The 12,426-nt window shown below is 27.5% G+C and overlaps 1 protein-coding gene across 1 annotated transcript in view; it reads left to right on the forward strand.

The window, feature by feature from the left end:
- LOC109605187 (uncharacterized) overlaps positions 1-12,426 on the forward strand; it is a 92,518-nt gene that overhangs the window by 68,285 nt on the left and 11,807 nt on the right. The window contains exons 4-5 of the mRNA XM_020021757.2: positions 6,331-6,545; positions 6,601-6,692. Coding sequence (XP_019877316.1) covers positions 6,331-6,545; positions 6,601-6,692 — 307 coding nt within the window. The remainder of the gene's footprint in view (positions 1-6,330; positions 6,546-6,600; positions 6,693-12,426) is intronic.

A 12,426-nucleotide genomic window follows, 5' to 3' on the forward strand; every position in this document is an offset into this window, starting at 1 on the left:
TCGAAACGTGCCAGTCAGCAATTGAGCGATTGCAAAATAAATTGGTTTTTCTGTATTTTTTTTTTTTTTTTTTGGTTAATTGAAAAGCATACAATAACAATGTATAATAAATATTTTATAAATTACTCGTTTTTGCAATTTAATAAATCATTTAAAAAAATTATTGAAAATTTTCAAAAATTCCTTGTGTTTATTTTTTATTTATTTAAAAAATCAGGTAAACAATGAATTATTTTATTATTTTATATTAATCAGTAGAAGCCTTCAAATATTAATAAAAATTCTTTGTATCCATTTCAACATAAATGTCACGCCATATTCCCTTTTCTCTATTTTTTTCCGTATTTCATAAGTCTGTAAAAAAATAATTTTCTGATAAAATTATATTTTCAAGTAACTATCGTGAAATAATACGTAAAAATACACAGTCTTTTACGTTATTGATATTTACATTCAATTTAATTCTCGTTAAAATATCTTTAACATTATATAATTATATAAGAGTAGTTTCATTATTAAACACAGTTTAATAGATAATATTGTATTTCGTCTTAGTAAAGTTAATAATTAAATTAATTGTAAGAAGTAATGAGTTAATTCACTATATGGAATATCTTTGACATTTATTACGTAGTTGACTTTATCAGAAAGAATAAATTATTTGGAAGTGATTTATTAATATGCAATATTTTTTATAAAAATTAGTGTACACCCATATATCCATTTTGATAGCAGCAGAATGCAATAACCTGCTATCAATAGTTTATTCATATTTTGACCTTAAAAATATTATAATAATTGTTAGTCGAAGAGAGGTGTTCCCATCTTAAATGGATGACACTTTATTTATAATAACGTATGTATATATTTCTGTTCAAAATATCCAAAATAATAAAATATTTCATAACATATTCTTACAAAACTTCTTAAACAAAAACCTATCTTTCAAAAATTCATTTAATTATTTATTTTTAAAAAATGCTAAATAAAAAAATGATACATGCAATAAAATAAATCATTTTTTCATTAATTTAATGTTAATAAAATTGCACTATTTGCAATATTTATAATACGAATGTTAAATTCAGATTCATAGATATCAACCCCTATAATATATATATATATATATATATATATATATATATATAATAGATGTCTGTTGGGGTTACATAAAAAAATATGGTATGCTCAGAATTTTTTATCGTACACATTTTGAATTTTTATTCATTAATATCGAATTATAAATAAAAAAAGTTATTTTTGTTAATTAAATTATATTATAATTGTTTATATTTCATACTAATTTAAAACACATAGTTAAAAAGATCAAAGTCAAATTAGTTGGTTATTGGTTAAAAATATTTCATAAGGTATCCAAAAATCTTAAATTTTTCAAAATTCTGGTTTTGAATATTTTTGATAAATACTAAATAAATAATACAAGTACAATGATTTTTTTTAAAATTTATATTAATATCTATAAAAAATATCTTTAAACATTAATAAAACTTAATTATAATAATTAATTAATAATTAATATATATTAAATTAAATTAATCTTGAAACTATTAAATACGTATTAAAATTATTTTGACAACTAATTAGTTCTACTAGAGTAAATATATTGGAAATGAATAAAAGTGAATATTTTGAAGAAAACGAAATTCAATAACCAAATAAAATATTTTAATAGATCTTTGCATAAAAATATAGTGCGCTCAGAATTTTATGCCGTCTACATTTTGAATTATTATTCATTAAGATCGAATAATAAATAAAAAAGTTATGGAAGGTTTTTCCGTTATCTAGAATATTTTAGTTTTAATTCCAAATTTTTATAATTATGAATTATGAATGCGTATTAAAATTATTTGTGTCGAATTAGTCACACTAGAAAAAAATGCATTGTAATAGGTTTACAATGGTATTATAAGTGGCAATCTGTAACAACATATGATCAACCGTATAATTTCAATTTGGCAGAGAACACATATGACTAATTAACTATTATTAAGTAAAATTTGAATATGCTAGTGTAAATTATGTCAATATAAATTAAATCACCTTCGGCGTTTCGCTTGAATATCGTGTCGTAATTACGAGTGGAAATCTGGGAAAATAAGATAAGAACATTACGGTTCAGCATGAAATTTTCATTTCAGCCAACGCCATTTAACTAGATCTCTTCATTTGTTGTGTTACAAAATAAACGCGAATCTACCGGAAAAGCCGCACAGAAAATTATAATTATCCATTTGATTCCGAGACAAACAAGCAAGAAATTCCAGTTCGAATAAACCTAAGTTAAATTACAATGCACTTCATTAATAAACCCCGGCTAATGGATACTTTATTATGACTGTCTCGGGGATTTTCTAGCACGTTTTCATTGGAAAATACCGGCCGACCCCGACTTCCATCCTATTCCATCGTCACGGTGTCACCAGCGTTTCACGCCCGACAATAAATTCGCGGCGGCTCGTTGCGCGTCGACTTCCTACTTATTTTATTTATTCGTTCGCGGCAATTAAAATGAAAAATTACGATTTCGCTTTGTGTACATTTTCTGTAGGAGTTGCGAGGTCAACGTTCGGCAAGTTTCTCCCCACCCCCTTACACGCTGTTTTTCCGACAAGAGTTTCCATTTCAGGGGGAAGCCGGATCCGACAAAACGTCGGGAGCAGAATTGATTTTTAAACAATATGGAACAACGATATTCCGTATTTAATTTGGTTTCTTCATTAATCCGAACAATGGGTTTATGGTTACAGTCAGTTTTCCTTTTACTCGTGAATTTTGCGCCACAATAAAGCCGGAAACGACAATAAAACAAGAAGCGTAAATTTCGGTTTTTTAATTTCTGATAGAAAATTCTAATTATACATTATGAGTGTTACATGTCATACCAATTAGTTAAATTACATATAATATGAAAACATCACTGCAAAATTTGTATTGTTTCTAATCCTATGCCACAATATTCCAAAATGTTAAATAAAAAAATAGAATAACAAATACTATTTCAAACTACCAAATTATTTCAGGACTCAATCAATTAGACATGAACATGAACTTGTCCATAACTCTATTCAAGTGCTTTTCCAACCAGAGTATAATTACTTAAGTTCTAAGGAGTTCCTCTATTGAAAAATAACTCATGTCCTAACTGCATAAGCAAGAGTGCATCTGGTGTCGAATATCGAGGGTCAAACGAGTTTAAATGTGACTAGAGTATCATTTTATATTTATATATTTATTTATATAATTATTTAAGGCGATAAGAAAAAAAGTGGTATTTTTTATTGATTACATTTTGTGTTAGAATTATAAATAAAAAAGTTATAGGGTGTATCCAAATCTCAAATAAGCAACTGTATTTATAAAAAACATATACGTTTTATTGCTGCTTATTAATTTATTTTATTATTATTTTCTTGCATCAATTAAAATTGGTTAAATTAATATTTTGATACATAATATTATGATTCACTCTTATATGTGTTATACGACTGTTTAACTGGTTTTAATTTAATAAATTAACTATATTAATTAATACAAAAAGAAATTATTAGTTTATTAGTATTATTAATATTAATATTTATAAAAATGTTTTTATTAATTTGATAACAATTGAGAAGTAACTAGTTCATATTTGTAACAACAATTTATTTATTTATATATTTACAGAATTATTTCTTGTCCATAAAACTTGCTGATAAGTGATAAGCAAAAAAAATTATCATGTACTTGAAACATTAACGAATTATAAATAAAAAAGTTATGAAGGTGAATCCACCTCAAATCAATAACACTGTATTTAAAACATATAAGTTATATATAAGTAATATTTCCACATATACGATTGTTGTTCATTTTTTTTTAAAGTTTTAAAAAATAAAAAATTATTAATAAATGGTTTATTAATCAATGTAAACCACAAAGTCTTGAAATATTTTTAAAATTATTATTATTATTATTATTATTATTATTATTATTATTATTATTATTATTATTATTATTATTATATGTATTAATATTAATAAAAAAGTCTTGTTTTTACTAAACTTGATGTAAAGTAAAGAAAAAATTGTGATATACTTAGAACATTAAAATCAAATTATAACTAATTATGGGGGTGTATTCACCTCCCTAATATTTTTACAATCTTATTATTTTTTATTGGTGTCATGTCTTTTATTTATTATTATTATTTTCTATTAATATTAATAAAATGATGTTTTTTATCAGCTTTGATAATATTTGAACTATTACTTAGTATCTAGTTTATATACAAAACGGCAACGGCAGTTTATTTATTTATTTAACACTGTTTCTATGTATGTTTTTCTGATGTTCTTTAATTTATTAATTTTCTTTTAGTAATTAAAATTAGTTAAATGAACACTTCGACGCTGCGATTGTTGTTCATACGTAAGTAAAAAAATACAAAATGTTGATAAGATGTTTAAATGATTAAATATTCCATAGATTTCTTATTTTTAAAATTTTATTAAATTCTTTAAAACAATTTGTTTTATATATTTGTTAAAAATACATATTGACCAAATAATAATTTATGTAATATAATTAATTATTTTTATAATTTGTATCAATATTTATATAAATTTCATCATCATTAGTTTTGAGTAGAATCATATTTTAAATGGCAAGGGATGATTCCATTTTTCTGAATTTTATTGAGCTTCTCTTACGCTTTGTACTTATTTACCTTGGTTTTGCTTAAAACAAACTGAATTACTAAAACTGTAGTATTCTTAAAAGCATCGAAAAACATTCTTTGAATTTAAATTGACAACGTATTTTTTAGAAAATATATAGAGTGTGGTTCGTTGTGCACAGAAAACCCTTTGAAACTTTTTTATATTCTTTATTTTATTTTAATTAAATTTAATTAAATTTATATTCTTTATTTTATTTTAATGATTCTGTAGTCCAAAATTTGAGGTATAATTCCACTTATATCGGTCACATTGTATATACAATTTGTATAGTTTGTCTCAATGTAGTTGATTCTGACAAAGAAAAAACCTTGAACGAGTTCAAATTTTTTAAACCTTTATTACCCCAATACGCATTTTTATATGAATTTTATGGACATTTTATATTATATAAGTTACCACAAAAAACTCTTCTGAATTTCAATATAATATATGCTACTTCTCTGCCTTTTTATTATTTTTTTTAATTAATTTCAAGTGACTTTAATGAATTTGTTTTTTAAAAACATAAATAAAATAAATTATCAGTTATGTCCTCTATGATTAATAGACATCAATTATCTCGAAACTTACCTCTCTGGGAACAATATTTTATATCACTATATCTTAACTATAAGTAATTTAATATATGTAAAATTATCTCGAAATTTTAAGAAAATATTTTTTTACTTTCTATTTTACCTAAAAAAGTGTCAGTAGAAAGCTTTTACTGTTTGTCAAGGAAAAATATACAAAAGATACATATTTCATTAACTGTTAGGGATATAAAATTCTGGTTTGTGGTAAATAACAAAAAAGAACTGGACACTTAAGTATCACTTATCTGATCTTGAAATACAAAATAAAATCAACCAATTTGAAATACATAAATATTTTCTGTTGATTACTCGGATTTTTGATCATTTATAAAAGCATAATAATTCCACGCGTCGGAAAGAAAATTCATTAAAACATTTTAACATCGGACTTGCCCAAACACTCTTAAATGTTTTGAATATATATTTTTTCATTTTATTCATAAATATTTCAGTGTAAAAAATCCGTGTAAACCAGCATTTAACTCACCCCTCGGAAAATAAAAAGGGCAGAAATTTTATTTCCTGTATAATTATATGCCAGGAAATCCGTGTCGAAGATTAAAACCGGTTTGCAAGTGATGAACGTATTAGGGGGGCCGTGCCGAAAGAAAAATGTACCGGCAGCGGCGGCGGCAACTTGTTGAAGCTCTGCCACTCACAGAACTCATTTATTTTGACTGGCCGAGGTCAGAGTTGGATGACTTAAATACGTAATTGGGCTCGGAGGTATACAAAGCTTTTACATTAAGCGCTCTCCATACATTATTTATCGTCGTGGGATGTCGGATGTTGGGTTAATTAAAAATCAGTTCGTTTGGGCGTGAAAACTACGTGATGAGTGGGATATACATATACCAGGCTTATTAAATTAATTCCCGAAAAAAGGGTCAGTATTATATACATTTTTTTCGGTGTGTAAAAATTTAATGGAAAAAAATTGTGTCATTAATCAGGTTTAAAAATGTAATATTTTTTATTTTCGTAAATTAAAATTTTACATTGTTACTTTCCAGAGCCAGTAACGTGTCAGGTGAACGGTCTCCCTTCGAGGGTTCCTGCTGCGGATCTGGATATCACACAGTTGATTCGACGCCCCTCGGATCCCCCGAGGAGATGGAAGTACCGAAATATAGGGTGGTGATGTTAGGCGACGCGGGTGTTGGAAAGACCGCCCTTGTTTCTCAGTTCATGACATCGGAGTACATGAATACCTATGACGCCAGTTTAGGTGAGAGTTTAACGATGACAATGCAGTGTCTCAATTGTTTTCTCTCGCTTCACAGACGATGAGTTCGGCGAACGACAGGTCTCTGTGTTGCTGGATGGGGAGGAAAGTGAAATGATATTTATCGACCACCCTTCATCCGAAATGTCCGTAAGTATATATGCTTTAGGAACGCAATAACCTTTCGTATTTTAATTGTTTAATTAATCCGGAGCAAAACATGTCAATATTTTGATGCTGATCAGCAGCAGTTGTGGAGAGGTTTAGAATTTATAATATTTTATTTTTATTTATACATAATTAACAACATACAATTAGAATGATCAGTGCTTTTGTCGTTGAAAATTTAATCCGCAAGATTTTCAAATCACAAAAACCCTTTTATACCAAATAACTTCACTACCCTTTGAAAATAAAAAACAAAAAATAATTTATACATTACTGTATTTCCCATTGGCCAATCAAATTTATCGTACCAATATACAAACTGATCGAAAAATGTTAAGCATATTAACATATTTCAACCAAAATATAAATTTAACCACACATTTTTATACGCCTTGTACACGTTGATTATTTGTGAATAAAAACGTACAAATGAAAACAACAGAACCTTAGACAAAAAACAATGAAGTCGCATCATGGATTTCAGTCGATATTTAAATATTAAGTTTGATTTTGAGTCTGTTCAAGAATTAAAAATAATTTTCTACTTTTTTAAAATCATGCAGAAATATCATTCAGACATCACAATCCGTAGTGTGCAGACTTCATTAAAGGTTACTAGAGACTGGGCAACTGCGAGATCGGCCTAGAGAAGGTCGACCAAGAGTTACATCTGATAGGAAAGAGAGATTATTAATCAGAGGAGCACGAGCGGAAGAGAAAGTGGACACTTCTCAGACAAGAACTGATTTTGGTTACTGGATGTCAAATAAGCTCAAGGACAGTTTTAAAAGAGTTAAATGATGCAAGACTCCGTTACAGGAGACCCTCTACTCCTCCTGTAGCGAGATTACCTTGGTGTCAGGTAAGAAAATTGTGCCATGAAGAGTGGAATACTGTGATGTGAAGATTTATAGTATTTAGTGATAGAAACTCAGAGATTGGAAAGCTCCAAGTCAAAGAATAAATCTAGGTTATGTGCAGAAATCTCACGCATACCTAGGTGAGTCCATAATGGTATGGGATATTTTTCTAGAAGGTAGAACGGAACTGGTTGAATATGCAACCAAATTTTCGATTTTTAGACGACAACGCTCAACCACTTAGAAAATGCCCAAATGGAGCGTATACCCTTACCAGACTATGTTTGGAAGATCGTTAATTGCACACCAGATCCGTGCTCATACTTCCAGAGAATTAGAACAATTTCTTCCAGAATTATGGGACGCTTTGTATCAAATTCATCTGGATAACCTGATATGGAAGTATGCCACGTAGTGTACAAGTTGTAATAGGAAACGGAGGCGGAATTACTTGATTTTTTTAAAAAATCATTTTTTAATATTTCTTATTTATTTTGTAAAATAATTTTTAAGTTGCCTTTGGTTTAATTTCTTATTGATATTAATTTCTTATATTACAATTCTACTATTATAATTGTAATTTTTAATAAATAATTATTTAATTTTAAAGACAATATGCTTAACTTTTTGCGATCAGTTTAGTAAATCCGCGACTTTTTTATCCCGTATTTGAGTATTATTATTATTAGTATTTAAAATAGGAATTAGACAGTTAAGTTCTTTAATAAAAACATTATGTCAAAGACACAATCAAATAGTTTTTGAAATTAAACAATCGGGAACTTCATATATGTTGATATCCTGAGTTGGCTAGAGGCACGCCTCCGCTCCCCTACCAAAGAAACAACAGATCGATCTTAACGCGCATGCGCGAATATTAGAAATATTCAAAATTTATTTATGAAACGTTTAAAGGCACATTTAAGTGATTGGAGAACTTGCGTACAAAATATTCATTGAAATTTAATATAAAATTGATATTGCTTGTTTAAATATTAAGTTATGTTCTATTGTAAAGAATAAAAACATAAAAAATATATATTTTTTCATCTAAATAATGGCTACTCCTGATCAGTTAACGCAAAATTCATAAAAGCAGTACGAAACGTTTGATATTAGCACTTGTGGATTAAAGCCGGATATATCAAATTAAAGTAAACAAAACAGATCTTGTCAATAAACTGAACTGCATTGCATTGACTAGTCTGAAATTACCCATTTGTGTAACGATAGTTCAAATGAGCACCGAAGCTTATTTGATCGATAAAAAAATATTTCTTGAACTAAATAATAAATTGAATTACCCTAATAGAGTAATTTAATAATATGGAAAGGGAAACATTAAAAATTAAATGACACCATTAAATTAATTAAAAAATATAAGAAAGTATTTTAACAGCAATATTCTGATGAACCGGTTAATCACATTCACAGCCACAGCATCTGATCTAAAAAAAGACCCCAGCAATTTAATTAAATTTACGCCTATTTATTAAAAAACACACTTCTTCGCCACACACACACACGCGCGCGCAATGTAATTTCATTTTAAAAGGACGCGAACTGATGTAAAAGGAATCCCCTAAATCCCATTTGGGCCACGAACGAAATCCAAAATGTATTTGTTTCGTTCGATCTAATGTTCCGTCGTTGGAAATATAATAGAGCCTGATCCTGTTCCTTTCGTCCGCAATTTGTCAGATGACGGTAACGTCGCCGATATTGAAAATGTTTTGGTTGGCTTGTTTTTTTTTTTTTATTATTTTTTCTTTTTGTCGGATGGTTTTTGTTACAGTGAAACGGACAATGAATCGAATTTTTTCAGTTCGAGTGCGATGGCATTGTACGAATCGGTATTTAAGGCCATTAATATCGAAAATGAAACTGATCGACGGATTTTAATTAAAAACGCCGTGCAACCTAAGCCTAATTTATGTATTAAAAGACGTTTCCAAGAAATGGAATTATAATTTTAGCTTTGATCGTTTGACATTTGGATGGTAAGATGAGGAAATGCCGCATAATCATCCACAAAATTGTTTTCTGTGGTTTTATAAAAATAAAATGGCAGAAAATAATAACCGAATTTTATTTTTTAATAAAAATATCGACAATCGGTTCATTTTATTTAACAAGTTGTTAAATTGACCATTGATTATATGCACAAAAATACAGTTTGAGAGCTATTTTGATTTAAATTTATTTTTGTACTGCCGATTTAAAATGAATATAAAAAGAGTATTATAATATTAACAATATGCTTATATATTTATTGCTGTTGTTAATATTATATAGTGATTATCACTGTTTAAAAAATATAATCACTATATAATATTAATAATCAAAAGTAAAAAAAAATTTTGGATATTGAAAAAAGTATCTAAAATTCATATTATAATTGACTTTTTGTTATTTTACCCTTTAGAATTTTTTAATTAAAAGTAAGTGTATATATATATATATATATATATATATATATATATATATACAACGAAAATATGGCTCGATGCTCAAAGATTATTAGGATGGGGTTGATTGGGCAAAAGACGTTATAGCATATCCCATTATCGTCAACAAAAAGGAAATCTTACCCATAACAAATTTGGCATTCTTCCATTAACAATATCCCATGTGGTCATCGTATCTTGACATATGTACAATTCTGTACAACCATTATAACAAATTCCTCCCCATACCATAATGGAGCCCCTTGAAACAGGTAAAATTCTTGAACTGTTCCTCTTCTAGAACAAACACGAACTCGACGATCATGTACAGCCTTCTGCTTTCATTTGTAAAAAATCAGATTTCTAATCTTTTATAAAATTAAAATGAGATCATATCCATTCCAATCATTGTTGGGTCGTGGGTCAAATTTCAAGCATGGCAATGTTCTCCACGAATGAAAACCTGCATTTGCCAAGCGTCTCCGTACCGTAACTGGAGCGATACTTGCTCCTGTAACGTTTTCTCGCTGACCACCCAGTTGCGAGGAGAACGCTGTAGGGTCCCCACTGGGTTTCAAACGCAAATATCGATCTTCCTTTGCGGTAGTTTTCCTTAGTCTACGACTCCTCGATCTCTCTGAAGTAGAGCCAGCTGGATAAAATCGAGATACATAAGTGAGAAATAACACTTCGATCGATTTCGATCTGATTGACCCCAGATTCTACTGCAATTGTTTTATCCTTCCCACCAGGAGTTAATTTACGTCTAGGCATAATCATTCGAACAAATTTCGACAATTATAAACTAAATACACATTGTGTTGACTTTTTTAAATGTGTATTTTTTTCTTTTTTATCGTATTCCATAAAAATTAATTAAAAGATGTCTACTTATATATACAATCAAGTAGAATTAAAGTGGAACTATTCTAATTCATAATTTAATAACCATTAAGTGTTGAACGTAAGTTTATGATAATCAAAAATATAATAGAATTAATAAAATAAATATGATCCTATAAATATTTTTGTAAATATATTTATGTAATTATACAGTATCATACATTTATGTTAAATTATAATTTTCTAGTAAATTAACTCCTGATGAAGTAATTATTTCAGTTAGCAACTTCACTCTTCAGTTCTTACATTTAATTAATTTTCCGTGTCAACAAAACCCACAACTTCAATTTTGTCTGTTAATCTGAGTTCATTATTTCATTAATTGTAATATCTTAGCAAGTACTAAACTAAAAACTAATGCGTTATATTAGTATCTGATATTCTCAAATATGTTTCGCATTTTATTCCATAATTTATTTAGTTTACTATGAATTCGTTTATAGCATATTTTTTATGAAATTTGATAGAACTCATTTTGGAGGATACTAAATTCAACGTATGATTTTTCTACAAAATGTACTCGAAATATTTTATTAATTTTAGCTCATAAAAATGATATATTAGACCTGCAAAAAAAGGGCCACAAAAAGCAAGAGTTGATTAATTTTATTTAAAATATAATATAATATATATTTTTAAATATTAAAAGTTTAAATATATAAATATTTATTATTTGTACAAAAATACAAATGTTCATTAATTTCATAATTGAAGAAGACCTGAGTATACTTTGCAACTATAATATTTGTATGAATTCCTACTGATGAAAGGAATTGTATTGTATATTGTACAATAATTACAAAAGATAGCTTCTAATATTTAATATATCATTTCTCACTAAATTTGATATTTGTTGTCTAGAATGTTACATTCTAATAATTAATTAAAAATAATTAACAAAACTCATTGGAAATAGTAAAACATAAAAAGTAAATATTTTTTATGCTGTATTATCTTAATAAAAAATTGATATATAAGGTTTTTATTGATAATCATTATTAAATTATATTTTATAAAATATGGACAAAGAATGTAAAAAATAAAAAAATTAAGAAGTGAAAACAGATTTAAACATATTTGAAAACCTTGTCTGTAAGCCTTATTATACTATACCAGGCCTACCAGCAACAACTAAAATATTTAGTAGCAGATATTAGGAATCATATAAACGTAGCAAGTTAATTTAAAATTCTTAACCAGGACACTCAAACTGATCAGGATCTTTCTTTGACAAAAGCACACATGATTCATACCATTTGCCGTACTTACTTTTTGTAATATGGCTGTTTATGGAGGTACTCCCGATTTCTTCTACTTGTAAATGTAATTTCTTCTATTAACCGAGGTATGCATAAATGCAGTTCTTTATAGCTGAGCGAGATAGAGTTAGAATTTCCGGAAACTCTTATTGAAGACTGTACAATTCTTTTACTAAATTTAGATGCTAATAGACAATGAAAGAAACTTTTAGTTCAGAAGTGAGTGGATAATAAAGCCTATAGTTAA

Source organism: Aethina tumida, chromosome 1 (genome assembly GCF_024364675.1).
Source record: "Aethina tumida isolate Nest 87 chromosome 1, icAetTumi1.1, whole genome shotgun sequence".
Lineage (NCBI taxonomy): Eukaryota > Metazoa > Arthropoda > Insecta > Coleoptera > Nitidulidae > Aethina > Aethina tumida.